Source organism: Achroia grisella, unplaced genomic scaffold (assembly GCF_030625045.1).
Source record: "Achroia grisella isolate CSIRO2021 unplaced genomic scaffold, CSIRO_AGI_Agris_v1 utg900, whole genome shotgun sequence".
Taxonomy (NCBI): domain Eukaryota; kingdom Metazoa; phylum Arthropoda; class Insecta; order Lepidoptera; family Pyralidae; genus Achroia; species Achroia grisella.
The window spans coordinates 5,003,728-5,020,480 of NW_026713059.1; the positions used below are offsets into that span (position 1 = coordinate 5,003,728).

Sequence of the window (16,753 nt, forward strand, 5' to 3'; positions counted from 1 at the left end):
TAAGACATCATAGTAATTGGATTTATAGTATGATAATTCTGACTGTAGTGCAATTTTGTTTTTGTATTATTTTTGTTGGGTATTGAAATATATTGTTTAAGTTTATATAAAATATACTTATTTTACGTTTAAATGTAACATGTAAAATTATAATCATATATAGTTATGTATGTAATGGTAGCAGGGATACATAATAATTACTATCGGTCCTGAACAGTCTGACGTATGCTGCGAATTATGAACTCCCATATTACGCGGCCTAGGTCATTTCTGAAGCATCGGAATGTATTCCTGTTATCTTTTGTGTGAAATCCGTCACTTTGTTAAATTTTTTTACTGATATTGTGAAACCTATTATTAGCTATACTATTGTTTTGTACTTTCTGTTTTTATGTATTGTGTATGCTGTTGGTTTCAAATAAATAAAATAAAATAATCATATTTTACATAAGTATGATTATAAGCATAATTTACATACCTTAATGTCCGATATAGTTAATAGGGCTGTCCATGTCAATTTACAAAGACGATGATAATAATAATAATAGCTCTAGAGAATTGTCTCTAGGCCAAGACAAGAAGAGCTTATGTTATGGGTAATAGACAACTGACAGAAATACCAGACCAATACAAAAAATCATGATTATAAATATAAATGTTTGTGAGAGGAATCGAATCCGAGATCATCGTAATAAGGCGGTGTGCTAAACCGAGGCCGTGAAATTCAATATAATTTAATTATAAAAATCTGGCCACGCAACATATTTTAGCATAGAAAATTGCAACCAATATGTTCAAATAGAGACGAGGTAGATATGATCCGAAATCACGTAGCTAATGTGAAAGGGGCTCATTACATTGTGTTGACACCGACAAATGCCCTTTTACATATTCTCACTGAGATCCCGAAGATTGAGCCATGAAATTGAAAACGATCCCTTTGAAGAAATTTATTCCAAGCACGAACCACTCACCCACTCCACCGTGGAGGAGATTTGCTCGTTTATTTTTATGAAATTATTAAAGAAACATTTGATTCTTGTCATAACCAATGAACCGTAACGTTGTAATATATACCTACTAATAACATAATACCTGTAGTAAATTGCTGTGCTAGTCTAATTTTTAACATTAATTTCTTTCGCAAAACAGCGATTGTTACCTGGTGGATAAACATGCACTATTGTCGATTTTAATTCTAAAAGTTAATTTATTTGCCGTCGACATGTGTAAAATACTCACTGAAAATACTACCTTACTTGAAATCGTTATCCGGTAACATCACAAAGGCGGTTTTTTTATTAATGTTTTACCAGTGCCATTGAAGCATGAAACACATAAAATATACGCAATGATTATTGGTATTGTATGCACTTTTCGAGTCATATGTCAGCACACTACGAGCACATAGAAAAATATTTCGAATTGTGTTCTATGATAATGATGTATTGTAGATAAAAAATGCTGGCGATAAAATTTAACCTGGTATATTCGTTTTAACGTGTATTCTCAGGACTCAGATAAACTTTCTAGAGGGGTTTCTCAACTTCACAATAATAAAAATCTGCTTTCATACTCTTTTAAGCTTTCATTGACTTAATTTTTGATTGGCTTTAGATTGATTATCTTATATATGAATTAAATTTATAATTAATTACCTGGCCAGACGAAATTTTTAATTAATTATGATATTGTGATCCTATAAGTATTGACATTCTTGATTTGAAACAAATATTTTGACTATTACTTGACAAATTAGATACTATTATTTATCTCATTCGCAGTGGAATTTATATTTCGTATTGCACAACTTTTGTACTTATTCATTCCACTTGCCAGATACACGATCCCCTATTTGAAACTCGGGCTGCACATTATCTCCGCTACCAAATTTGTTTTAAATTTTCAGGCCACCTTTTTTTAACGAAGTAGGCACGCACTGATTGTGAGCTGTGAATTTAGTGCGGTGGACGCGAAACAAAAAATTCACACTAACTGTTTTCAATTTCACCACGAAAAGTTCGTACAACATTGTACTTTTCTTTTCACATTTGTAACTTCAAAAAATATGTTCCGTTACAATATATTCGGAAGCACATTTCTTCCCGGCCTTTAACGTCATAACTGGCGCGTAATGACCTCATCGTATAAAGAAGCAAAAATATCGCGAACGCAATTCGTCATGTCATTATGCAAGGAAAGGGCGAACTTTACGAGTATAATAACGCGAGATGTCTGACTCGGTGCGCCTCATGAATGGTGAAATGTTCTTTATTGTGCCGTGTTTTATGTGAACGATTAACCTTTTAATGTTAGCCGGCCGCTTGAAATGAAAACCCTATCGAAAAATAAAATAATGATGACCCATGTGACACATTTTCTATTCTACATATAACTGTAATGACAAATGGTAATTGTATTACCGAAATAATTTAGGAGTCAAAAGTTAAGCTTACATTTCAAAGTTCAGTGACATTTTATACCAGCAGCCTGTGGTTATATAGATAGGCATATAATGGCTGCGAATCACTATAATATACTTAATTCAGGGCTTTGAATGTAGTGCAAATGCCATATTTCTTCATGCATATTCGAGTTATCAAATATTAAGTTATAATTCGCAAGAATATTGTCAAAATTGTATATGAATAAACCTTAAGGTAGATATAAAATGATTCTACTATTCAAAGGTTTTTAATGTTGCATACACCTATTAACCACAACAGTGTATTTCTAACTCAATATCCTTTTAAATCATGAACCGATTTATTAAGTTTTGGACTAAAAAATATTGTGTAATAAAATCGAATCCGAATGTAAAAATCAATTGAAAATAAAACTAATAGAACCTTCATCTCCAGAATCGAGTTGCGATGTTCACAGTGTTATTTATGTCCATAAATAAACAGCGGTCATGTAACACTTTTATTGCTTTTAATACGAAAAATCGTCTCCTTGTAAAAATATCATACCTACATATATTTTGCCATTCATCTAATTCTAAATAATACCTACTGTAAACCCAAGAGACGACGGCACTTAATTTGTTTTTGATGAATACTGCCTGATCACGTTGTTCTTGTCAAATCATGCAGTTAATGAACTAAAGTCCTTTTTCATCGTTGTTTGTTTAGCCTTAATACTTTCTTAATAGGCACCTACCTCTTACTTCTTTAATATTGCTATCGTACACCTAAAGCAAGAATAAATCGAATAAAAGTCACGGAGGTAAAAATGACGGTGAACGTGATGTGAAAAAGAGATGTGGAATATATGTTCATCAATGCCACCATTGTGACGACACAATGTTAGCAATCCCTGATTTACTTCAGCAATTCTAAACTAACAGTATTCATATTATTCCAAATCAGATTTTTTATAAAATTATATATGTGATAATATTTTTGTTTATTTTGTTTATTACTGTAATAAAAAACACAATGGATTATTTTTTCCATTCGCTCGTTGCAATTCATACCAACGTAGCTGGCTTGTGATTTTTCTTCTTCGCGAAAAAACGGCAAAATGCAAAGAAACATGACTAATGAATTCTTGGAAATGAATGGATCTTATAATTATTATATTAATATGAACAAAACAAAATTTTAAGTGTTGTTGTAGGTCTATAATGATAGTGACGTTTATTCATCAAACTGCATTGACAATACGTTGTCCTTCGATGAGAGAAAATTTCATTACGGCGGACATGTTCAATTACCGAATAGTGCATATAGTGCTAAATATAATATCTGTATCAGCTAACTAGTCTACGCAAGGGTTGTTGGTGATATTGCTTACATTAAAATAAGATATATGTTTAATAATTACATTATTGTTATTTAAAATTAACATGAGAGCTCTAAGCTATTTTGCAAAATTTTACGGTCTCGGTGGTCTAGCAGTTGAGCATACCGCCTTACTTCTGTGGGTCGTGGGTTTCATTCCTCGAACCATATAAACATTTCTAATTATAAGGATGATTTTTTCTATTCCCTGGGTGCCTGGCATTCTATGTATATTTTGTACGTATTTGCTAAAAAATGTATTAATTAAAAAAATATTAGTACTTACATCAGTTGTTTAATATCCATCATAGTACGTGCTCTGTTTTATTTGAGACTAAATAGCGCTGTGTGAATTGTCCTTGAATATTATTATTACTATTTATCTAAATTAGCAAAAAAAACATATTATGCATTTTTAACATTTAGTATAAATACTTTTTACGATGCTATTGGGTACATTATACATACGTATGTACGTATGCTAACAACATAAATTGTGTAGGGCATAAGCAGAACATCACATGAATGTTAGATATACCTACATTCACATTTTATTTCAAGTAATTTCGAGCATGGTAGAGGTTCATAGTAGACATCCCTAGTCTACTAATATCATGTCGTGTAACAATATCAACCTATTAAACTGAACGAGCTGCTTTTCATCTACGTAGTATCTATCTACCTACTTGGGTATCAGCCTGCTAATATTAGAGATACATATTATTGTTAAGATGTTATATTACATATATATTCAATAATATGTGAATGACAGAACAATCTCTATAATTTAACTCATCATGGGTTAGATAGACATTTTTTGTACTAAGGAAAACCAACAGGGTAATTATAGGTATTATAGGTTAAAATATTTGTCCACTGGTATAATAAATGTGAAAGTATGTTTGTTACCTTTTCATGGATAAACAGCTAAAGGAATTTTATTTTACTTGAAGATTAATTCTTCGTACTCCGTGTAATTGTGTCAAGAGAACACAGTTTAGTAATAATGGATATTTCAAGAAAAGCAGGATAATATATAGTTTACAATTAGAAGGAAATATAATTGTACACATTGTACTCTACTCTTTCAAATAATACAATTAAATTGTCACAACAGTGACTATCGAAGTCTATTTACTTTAACAAAACTGTTTGCTTGAGATTAAAATACTGAACAAATTGCGAACCTCCCATTTGAGTAGATCTCAAAAAACTACATTAGATTGCTACTTTGTAAACAGTTCATCCTTTGAATAGATTATCTACAGGACATTAACATAGAAGCTTACTTGTGCTCTGCCCGCAACTTTGCCTGCATTATATGGAAATGTATCAATAAACTATATAAAAAGAGTTTTTATCCTAACACAAATATTACCTACTAGTAATAAATATGTGTAAGTATGCCATGTTCAAATTAATAATCACACATAAGATCAAATCTAATTACGAGATGGTAAATCAATCGGTAAATTATTTTAAAATATACCGGAAAATTAATTATTTGCCGTAACTAATAATTAATATTTTACCTATAAGTATGATTGATTGTATATGTATTTACAAAAAAATATGTATTTCTACCAGTTGTGAAATACTTAACTTTATTTCACCTAATTGAGCAAATTTTAAAATTATATCGCACTAAAATAAATTAATGATACCTACGCGAAGTATATAGTACGTAACATATGCTGATGACGCGTTGTTTAATTATACGGTTTCCCGCACACAATATTTATGTCATCAACCGCTACATAACCAACAAAATGTTATTCATAAATTATAATAATTAAAAATATTTAAATATAATTTGCCTATTCATCCCGTTGCCTCATTTGCGTCCTCTGTGTAATGACAAACAATATCGAGACGTGAGCACTGAAGGCTTTTTAATACATTAATAGGTCTTCCACCTTCGCTAATGGTATAGGGTGATGGAACACCAGTGGATGATGATAGGATGACTAGCAAGACACGTTACTAATGTTAGGATAATATACTACCAATAACACCAAAAGTTCTCATTAACAAGAATCACCTCTCCCTTATGATTAGGTTTACTGTTCTATAAAATAAGTAGCTCAGCGAGCCATAGAAAAGACAATAGAATAAAATAATTTCTCCCTTTCTATACAACTATACCCTAGTTGATTGATATCGATACAACTTACTACGATACTCTATTGACATGGAATACGTGTCAGGCAACGATGGCTCCACAATGCCTCTGGTCATTGCCGTTTTGTTTGTCATCGTTGATATGTTCACGGAGAACGGGGGCCGGTGATGTGGGCTGGTGAATAGTGGTGGAAACAGTCGATAATTGTTTTGTAAGAACAATTGCCCAAGTCAACTGCTCAGTGGCTACCAGACCCTGGCACTATGCGGCGAGGAGTATACCATGGGGTTTTTAACCAGAAGTCCGGCATATGCACTCGGCCAACCCCTGAAGTCCCTTGCCACGTAAAAAAAAGGTTAACTGACATATATTCTACAGTTTTTAATGAACCAGTAACATCCATCATCAGAATTCAATATTAGTAAGTATTTCTTCGGGTAATATAATTTGAAAGAGGGTTTAATCAACTGTTTCTCTTGACATCAAAGTTATCACTTAATCATAGGCGCACCAACGAACTCGCTAATAAAATTTTGGAATCGACGCACTGTCTAAAAAGGCTCTAACAATAAGCTTCATATGCACATTAGCCAAATGAAGCGTTTATTATTTTAGTGAAGAAGTATTCAACTTATAAATAAGAATAATACGACACTTACAATACAACTGCGCTAACTATGGTAACCTATTTTGCATTTTCTAGTATCAGGTCGCTTACTTTTCAGAACTTTTTTAAAACATAATGTAAAAGTGTTATAAAAGAAAGGGATGATAGGCGTCACCAACTTCTTTATCTTCGTGATAACATAAAAACCTGCAAATTATTCACATACACCATACTACCATAAATAGTGCCTACTTAGGCTACACAGAATAATCAATTTACGTAAAAAGGGTAAGTGAAAAATTTGGCGACCTTAAAGAAAATAAGAATTCCCACCTATGACCTAAAATTAGAACTGTGAAATAATAAACAATTACTTATCAAAATTCTATAACATTTTGCTAATCCCCAATTGTAGATAGGTAACTCTTTATTTTCGAATTCATCACAAGGTATTACCATTCATTTTCATTCCCACAAAACATTACATTACAAAAAAATGCAAAATCAAAGGTGGTATATAGCGTGGTATTTATATTAGTACATTTAATATCCCCTAATTATAATATATAAATATGAAATGTTTATAATAACTATACCCATTACTTGACGTTAATACTTATTATTGTCAATATGGTAACAACAACGTAGTCGAGTAAAAAAATTATTTGATCCTAACGTGTAGTCTCACTCGCACCCCACAATCTAGACCTCGGCTAACCCTTCCCCCTCCTCCCTCCTTCTCGACAGCTACGTCACCGCTACTAGCTCTGCTGGATAAATAATTCCACTCGTGCTTTTCCACTTCAACTACTACTAAATTAAGTTTGTCTCCACTGTCTGTCCTTCGAATGATGTATAAAACATCCAAGACGTTTTAGAATTCTCTAACCAGACAACAAAGCTAGAACTTTATGAATTGTACAAACTGTTTATTTTAACATTGTGACGATTCTAAATTACCTACAAGTTAGTTATTACTATATAGTATATATATATATATATATGCACTATGCATCTTGTCTGTGCTATATACCTACGTATGTTAGTTTATCTTTACCCTCCCCGGCTTCGCACGAGTTTATAGTGACGGAAGTCGTAAAATATATATGCATGTATTAATATATACATTACCGGAAAAAAAAATCCATATGGTAGTTAATGTAAAGCGTATTAAAATTATTAAAAGAATTAAGATAAAAATAAGGAAGAAGGCTTTGAGGTAACATTGAGAATTCTTAAAACTACATTGTATGAAGCTTACCGCCTATAGCACCTAACAATTATGTATCGAAAAAAGAAATGTAGGTAGCAACCTTTATAGAACATGGCGAATAATAGACAGGTATATAGGAAAACAATTCCAGTGTAGTTTGTAATCCTATAAAGGTGCGTGTTCGAACCGGAATTAAGAACTTAGATTGGCAACCAAGTTTGAGCTTCAAGTTACAATAAATCAAACTCTTTCATCCTATCGGTAACAAATTATTTTGTAGTGCTATATGCATTCATACACGTATCGGTGTTACAGCGCTAAGAACGAAGTATTGGACTTCCACTAATCTATTATTTCTAAAAACAGTTACTAAACATCCAATAAACATACTTTAGATATTTGCTTAAATGTTTTGTGTTTTTTTATGTAAAATGTTGTAATCTGAAATAATGTATGTATTATGTATATTACATTCTTTCAAGTTAATAATACATTAAATCCTAAAGCAAAAAATATATAATAGAATAAATTAGTATTTTTGTAGGCTTTATGGATAACTCTCTAAGCAGTATTTGAGAGATCTTCTTATCCTTCATGCATACATAAATTAGTAAACAATAGTGTAGATTATCTATACACTTATTTATAAGATAAAGACATTTACGACTTTTAAAAATTTAAATTATAGTAATGTCCATAAAACCAAGACTATTTAGGCCATACATTCCATTGTGGCTGGGAATAAAACAGATACATGTTACTAAACCCGATTACCCTCTAGGAGTTTCCCTTGTGTTCAAAGCAAATGTATTGAAGTGGAATGTTCCACGTCAGAGGTAAAAGCAAGTATTCATGTTTAATTTCATCCCTATATAAAAGTACCGAAAAAAGTCTTTTATCTGAACCCACATTCCAAAAGAATTGCCATACTCTATAGATTTTTAGAATTCCGCACCGAAATATTAAAAAGTAATTGTCCACGACGACCTTTCTAGCAATAGGTATACGTATACCAATATTATACTAAATGTTTGTACCATTTTCACCACAAAATGACTTCATTAGATTTGTACTAAATATTACGAGGATGAACATAAGCTGTTATTTATCTCAAAAAATAAGTGTGACAACACTACCTTGTGTAAGAAGGGTTGAATGTTTGTGCAAACAAAGTCACAGGTAACTGGTAGGCAGCTAGCTATAAAGCGGGTATTGCTAATATCTCAGTGATAATTAAAAAGCTGAATATGATTACATATAGAATTTTATCGCAACTTTCCCGAAAATAAAATAGCACTTTAAAGGTGATAGTGTATTTGAATGATGGAATGGTAGTTTAAGCAATAGTTAAAGTTCAGTAGTACGGATTTTTATGAAACTTTACAGTAGCTTCAGTAGTAGCAGTTTCAGGTAAACTTTGTCCCTGAGTAATTTTAATAAACCATTTGATATTTACGAGACAAACAGTGGCGACGCGACGCGGCGGCGGCGCTAGTCCACGCGAGGACGTCGGCGAAATTGGGGTTCGCGAGACTTCCTTTTTTTTTTCAGTCAATTACTTAAGCCGAATTATTAAGAGTAAAATATGAGTAAACGAGAGTAAATATATGAGTAATCGAGATTTATTGCTAATGAAATAATAATAAATAATACACAAATAGAAATTAAAATAGACGAACTTTTCGGCTTTTGGCCTCAGTGAACTTTTTCAGGGTTATGTCATAGCTAATACTAGCCGCTATTTCAGCTTCAATCGATAGAACTGATAACATAGATAGTCTTCATAAAAAGTAAGTCTTCAATAGGTCTTAATAAATTTTAACTTTGAAAAGTTTCTCTCAGCGGAAGCTGTATAGACAAAAACTGTTAACATGATTCTAATTGTTATATAAACATTTAGATATATTAAAATCCCATAGATTACTAATCACTCTCTTTACTCGCGCAATTGTATGAAAATATATAACTAAATTTTAAATAATTGAAAACTTCGCGGGGCCCCCTCAAGCGCAAGATCGTCGCGGCGTCGCGTCGACCGGCGGTCGTCGACTTCGCCGACGCCTAACGCTGCCACTGGAGACAAGAATAAACACAGGGCCGTTTTTCACCTATTAGAGGCCCTGGGCACATTAGGATAATGGAGCCCCTGTGACCATAGTTATAAAGCACTATTTTGTTAGAATAGACATTTTTGAACATGACTCTTTAGAGATGTATATGTTTGCCCTACCTTCAAAACAAACCAGGCGAAAATAATTTTTAAAAGTCGTTATGTGATGAGAGGTTCAAGTACTTGCTAGGCATTTATAAAAAAATAACAAAAACGAACAAATTATTGTCCATAGTCGTTAAGCATTTGTTAAGATTTTTTTTCAAGCGAGAGTAGAGTAGCTATCGGTTTGGTAATAGAGTAGGGACTAGACTAGACTAGGGATACCCAACCCATAGCGGGCCCCGGAGCACGTACCCAGTATGCCCAGTGGGGCCTGAACAAACACTTCCGTTGCACTGTGCGACTGAAAAGCAGACGTGGTGTCTAATTTACAGTTTGTCAGATTCGTAATTAATATAAGAAAACTGAGAGAACTAAAAAACGTAATTAAACCTAACACTAGGAATTGTTATCCTATAAAGAGACTTTCCATTTCATGTAATGAAACTTTCTCGTCAGACGCTTTGGACACAGTCACAATAAGGGAGAAGTCCTTTATTATGTATTTTTTATATCAAATAATAGTATCTAAACGTCAACCTAGTCATTCTAAGTTCTGAAAAATAGTAGGTACCGAAATTATTGTAAACTAGGTGGTTGGCTGGATTCATGGGTATCGGCGGAATACATGAAATAAACAGATAAAAAACTGTCTAATAGAAATATTACTCAATAGATTGCGACACGGTCGCGGTTCCATGCCTTTGTCGTATTAACTTTATCCAAATAATATGCAATAAAAGACTTTTCTCTTTTATTGCATATTATTTGGATAAAGTTAGTTATTAGTAGATCCAGATTCCAAAATCACAAACTGACGCACTTTACCTCTTTACAATATTATTATAACGGGGAGAAAGGGAGTTGTTAGTAATGTGGATTGATGACCCCATTGCTAGCAATGTACCACGTCAAATTGGCCTCCACGTGGCTCCCCCTAAAAATCAACATGATAAGTTCTCAGGGATATGTCACGTTGGGCTAACTCACCTGACCACATCTTCATCTTATCATCCACCACTGCTGCCCCGCCAGCATATACTATTAACACAGGCGGGAGCTCCATTCCTTTATCGTGTAGGTATTATAAACTCGAAATTTTGTAAGTACCTATGTTTGTAACTCTTTCACGCAAAAACTACTGAATGGATTTTGATGAAACTTTACAGTAGGAAATATAGCTGATGCATCAGATTATTCTGATGTTATATGCTATATATTTATTGAAATTTAACGCGGGTGAAACCGCGGGCACGTTTAGTATACAGATATATACAACGAAGTTAACATTTTGATTAACAGATTAACTTTTAAAAAAGTTAACGGACACGTTAACTTCCATTAATAATGCAGAAGTCCGTTAATCATTAAAAAGTGCATGGAAAAAAGGTAGAAGATGCTTTATGACAAGAAGCAGTGGAAAATTCGAAGGACAGATATAGTTTAAGTGGCGGAGGGAACAGTCTATAGAAAAACCAAAGAGCTCCAACTCTTTAAAGAGTAAAGCGCAAAGTCTCGTTAAAATGTGGTTGGACATGAAATCAAAAGACTCGTTCAACGATGCTGCATTCCTCGGGGAACAGATATTCATAAATCTATTCATCAAATATAATACTGCTATATCCTCAAGCGCTGCAGTTGAACGTTTGTTTTCCATAGGTAAAGACATTCTAACACCAAAACGAGCCTCGCTTTCAGACGAGAACTTCAACTTGTTAATGTTTATGAAAGGGAATATGCACCTTATGGTCGGCGATTAAATTACACAAGTATTTTATTTCGTTCCTAATTTGTTAATTTCCAGAAACTAAACCAACAAGTTTTTAAGTTCACTAATGTAACGATATAAAAATGCAATTATACACATATTAACGGATTAACGATTAACGTTAACTTGCGTTCTTCTGAAATGTAACGCTTTAACGTTTAACGAAGTTAACTATTTGATTGACGGTGCCCAGCTCTGTATATTAGGATAAATTTAGCGTTAGCGTAAATACGGTATTACTAGATCTATTCTAGTATATAGTAGTAGTAAACACTGTATATTTGAGGTCTGTGGCGCCGTCAATCATGAAAGTCAGTCAGGTCTGTCATTTTATAAGAATGTTATAAATTTGAATGAAGTCAAATAAATTGAAATAGTTAGCCTGTTGTTATTTATCATGGACATAGATTTCTTCTATTAATTATATTTAAAGTAATATTACAATTTCAATAATATATAGTTAATATAACTATTAGATTTACATTAATTTGTTATATTTATAACCACTATATTCAGTGACAAATATGAAAGGTCTACTTTCGATTATATATGTATTAGAGCTCATCCACTATGCGGTATGTTCTTTTATTTATATTATAAAATAGAATATAGACAACCTTAATATATAAAAAAAATTAACACAGCATTCAGCAATTAATAACTTCAAATTCTTAGTACCTTTTCTCTAAATTTTTAATATACAATAATGACTAACTTGTCAAAATATCCTGTTATTTTAAGCGACTTCATTAAATAAATACTTGTATATAAGGCGAGTGTATGAATGTATAAATAAAAGTATTCCATCTGCCTCACGCAGTTTACTGTAAGCTACATAATATTAAAATAAATATATTTTTACGAGTCTTAAACAATATAGTGATCCCCTTTACTAGATACTATAATTTCTATTTGCAAGTACATTATTCTTATTAAGTGTGAAGTTAGGAAGTACCAAAGATTCATATTGTTGCCCTCCTTAAAATATTGTTAAACATAGAAATATGTTTTATATGCTTATATGGATAGATAGATACTTGTCTGATAATTAAGTCCCCTCCAACTTGGGTTGTTACATCAGTAACATGATATGGTTAAAAGTTGATAATGCAAGGAGAGGAAGGAAAAGAAGACTATCTGATACTAAGAATTATATACATATATAAATAATTATTATAATGCTTATCGATTTCCTATAATCTAAACATAAAACTTCACCGAAAAATCTAACCTTAAAATGTGAAAAAAATATTCAGATATTATTGATTTTGAAATTTTTCTTAAAGCACACAAATTCTTACTAAGTACCTGAGTAAGAATTCATGCATGCTTTAGAGCAGAATAACAATGCTATTTATGTATATGAAGAGTTACTGTTGTTGATTCATTGATTAAGAAGATATTTTGTGTGACTTGAACTAAAGAGTTACTTCCATTGAAATAAATAAATATTATTCTTTTAATAAATTAATTGTTATAAACATTTAAACAATTCCAGGTGAGTATTGATTATGATGGTTGGCTGAACATAAAAATAGAACATAATTTAAATTGCAAGGATGCAGTTTATTGCTCTCGAGGTAATATTGCATTAAAGAGTATTCGTTCTGGTTTAGCTAACATTGAACAAACACCATTTGCTAAACAACATATTGAACATTTAAAAGTAAGTATTACAACTATTTTATAGTTACACTGATAACACTAATCAACATTATTAACACATTAATACTTTAAGACAGATAAAATTACAACTTGTTAAAACAATAATGTTATAAAAAAACTTTGCTTTAATAACATCTAATCAGTGTGTGGAGAGGGTTGTTTGTGATGGAAATTGGTGTTTCCTGTTGCTAACAATGTACCATGTCAAGTTGACCTCCAAGCTGTCCCTGAAATCATTGTGCTTAACTTCTGGTTAAATGACCAGTATGAACTAAACAACTCATAACATAACCACAACATTAACCATTATTACTTTATATTACCATTAACACATATGAATTTATGAAAATATCATATATACATGGAAGAACTTAGAGAGTTTTAAAAAACTCAAAGACTGTACAAGCAGAAACTTATGCAATAAAAATAAGCTAATTTTACCTAAATGCCGTCTGCACAAAATCAGTAATTCATTCTACGGTAATTGCATAAGATTTTATAATAATCTGCCAAAATCTGCACTAAATCTGACAGTGAGGCAATTCAAATCTTATATTAAACAATTTTTATGTAACAAAGCCTATTTCATAGATGACAACATATCAAGTAAATAATTAGTTTATCAGCATACAATGTTATAATTTATTTTTCTCATTGCTTTCTTGATTTAATTATTTTAGAAATATGAAAGCGTAGCGGTTTTTGTATTGATTGCCATCTGATAGTTATAGTATTCACATTTTACATAAGAATGGAATTATCAGATGGCAATTCTAAGTAGCTTTGACGTGGTCTGGTGTTTTGAGTAGTCATGCTCACAAAAATGTCCAGACTTGTGGCGACGTGGTGGGCCGGGTCATTGGGCTCCCTAAAATATGGTCGAGCGCAGTGATGGCTGGCTCATCCGTCATACTCGTGAATGGGTGTTCTTGTAGGGACTGGTCTGCTCTAATCACTATAACTGATTTCCCCTTATTAATTGTTTAACCAGTTGGTTATATGTTCAATATTTTTTCTATTTGAGTATTTAATTGAATTAGTGCTAATTGGTGGTTTGTATTCACACACTTAAACTTAAAAATGTAATGTAATAATAAAATTATTTAAAAGAGCGACACGCAAGTTCCTTCTCGTTCTTCTTGTGATGAGACAGCTTTCCGAATGAGTGGTAGATTAAAAAAATGTAATGACTATTCAAAAGTGCTTCAATGTAAGTTTATTTGAATAAATGATTTTCTATTCTATTCTATTCTTATTCTATTCTGAATGCATTCATAAAAATGTGTACTGAAAAAGGTGCTACTTTTTAGGAAATTGCAGAAACTGATGGATTTTACACTGTGAAAACCTTAGTGACATCTGCTGACAACCAAGGAACTGAATTAATATCATCTGTGAAAGCTAGATCTTTTCTCGAAAATGGACTCTCAGATGTGATTAATGCATGGATGTTACCTAATGGAGCTATTACTGCAGTTAATTTCCAAGCCACAAACTCTTCAAAGCCACTTCAAGCTAGCAAAGATGGGTACTTAGTAAACTCAAAATTCTATCTTCGACATGTGGAACTAGCTCCTGTGTAAGTAAAAGAATTTTGGTATTTCTTTAAATGTATTCAAGTGGTTAATACAAACATGTATACATATATAAATGATAATTAATATAAAAAACATTTACATGTGGTTTTAGTGTTACCGAAATGAAAAATGATTAAATTATTACCGCTAAAGAAAAATTTTAGGGCAGTAGTTCTTTTCTGATATGTAAAAAATATTTTATAAATTGTTGATTAAACATGTTACTTAACTATTAATTAAATATATCATATATTTTGCACTAATAAGTTGCTAATGTTTATCAGACCTGACACTACTTCTTATATACAAAAACTGGAACGCGAGAGAGAAGCTAGAGAAAAGGGAGAAGTGAAGGACAACAGGTCATTTTTAGCAAAATATGTAAGTATTCAGATACTTTAATTTGTAGGGGTCATAGGGGTATAATATAGAACTAAAGATTGAAATCAATATAATCAACTAATCTTGAACCACTATATAAAATAAATCTTTTCCTCAATGCTGTTGCACTTTAACACACTACCTAATCGTTCTACTTTGGTCCAAACCCCATACAATACTAGTAGTATTATATCCATATATTTTTTATGGATGATAATGGGCGCATCTGCGCTAACAGTTTACGCTGGCTTGGCACTTGTGGAGGATGATAAGATAAGCATGAGCTTAGTTGAGTTAGCCCACCATGACAAATTGACCAGGAATTTACCATTATGATTTCCAGTTTCCGCGTGGCGATAACCCTGACATGGTACATTACAATCCTCTTCCCACTTATAGGTATTACTATTACTATATACAAAACAACTTATATTTTTTTTGTACAATTTTTAGTGGGTGTACATAGTCCCGATTGCAATCTTTGTGATGATATCTGGAGCAGCATCAAATGCAGAAACAGCTGGCCAAGCAGCACGTTAATCTACCGTAATAAAAGTTATATACTTGCTAAATTTATATAGGTAATTTATAATAATATGGATTAAATACAGTTGTTATATTTATGTTATTGAACCTAATCCTTACCTTAGCGATATGAAATACCATATGTTCTCCAGATTTTTCAGCAGTGCGAAAATTTTATCACTTATTTTTTTATATCTGTAGCACCAGAAATGTATTACCAGGTACATGAAAGGAAAAGGTTAAGTAATCTCTTCCAGACAAACCTTTGGGTAGAGGAGAAAAAGCGCAATGATACATGGCACAAATGGAATAGACGAAAAATGATAAAAGAATATTAGACTTTAAGAAACATTATATAACATAGGGGCCAAACGAGCTTGCGTCATACATTATGATAAGTTATAATCTCATAGGCACCCGCAACAGTGCAGCTTACCTTAGAAGGGGTACACAAGGCTAGAAGGATGGAATTAGGAAGTAGAGAATATATGTCCCGAACCCCTACCGTTAACTGTTATTCTAAAGAGTTGGTATTTTCCGTTACTATCGTACCCAATCGTGCTGCATAACGACTCGTGGTTATATAGCACGTTCTACCACATAAAAAATAAATACACATATTCTACAAATAAAATACAATAGATAATAAAAATCATACACACACACATGTAAATGCTGTAACAAATAAGCTGTCCTTGTTCCCGATGTTAAGTACATGCACATAATATATGTATATGAAGTACACCACGGACATCGCGTTGACATGTATACTAATGTATAGTGCCGCACATGCGTTGCCATTCCAGCATCATGTATTCCCTAACCTATAATGTAATTACCATATCTTAAACCTTCAACTAAGACAGGTTTAAAAAAATTTAAGACAACTTCAGGTCAA

General features: G+C 32.2%; 1 protein-coding gene across 1 annotated transcript; it reads left to right on the forward strand.

Moving 5' to 3' along the window:
* The first annotated feature begins 12,069 nt into the window (after positions 1-12,069).
* LOC131853296 (ER membrane protein complex subunit 10) lies at positions 12,070-15,953 on the forward strand. The gene is made up of 5 exons (XM_059204152.1): positions 12,070-12,282; positions 13,206-13,373; positions 14,683-14,951; positions 15,234-15,330; positions 15,784-15,953. Exons 1-5 carry the CDS (start codon positions 12,232-12,234, stop codon positions 15,868-15,870), a joined length of 672 nt encoding a protein of 223 aa, XP_059060135.1. The 5' UTR covers positions 12,070-12,231; the 3' UTR covers positions 15,871-15,953.
* The last annotated feature ends 800 nt before the right edge of the window (positions 15,954-16,753 follow it).

Coding starts and splice junctions, on each gene's coding strand:
- LOC131853296 (XM_059204152.1), top strand. CDS start 12,232: ATGAAAGGTCTACTTTCGATTATATATGTATTAGAGCTCATCCACTAT. Junction 13,374..14,682: donor AACATATTGAACATTTAAAA/GTAAGTATTACA, acceptor GCTACTTTTTAG/GAAATTGCAGAAACTGATGG. Junction 15,331..15,783: donor GGTCATTTTTAGCAAAATAT/GTAAGTATTCAG, acceptor TACAATTTTTAG/TGGGTGTACATAGTCCCGAT.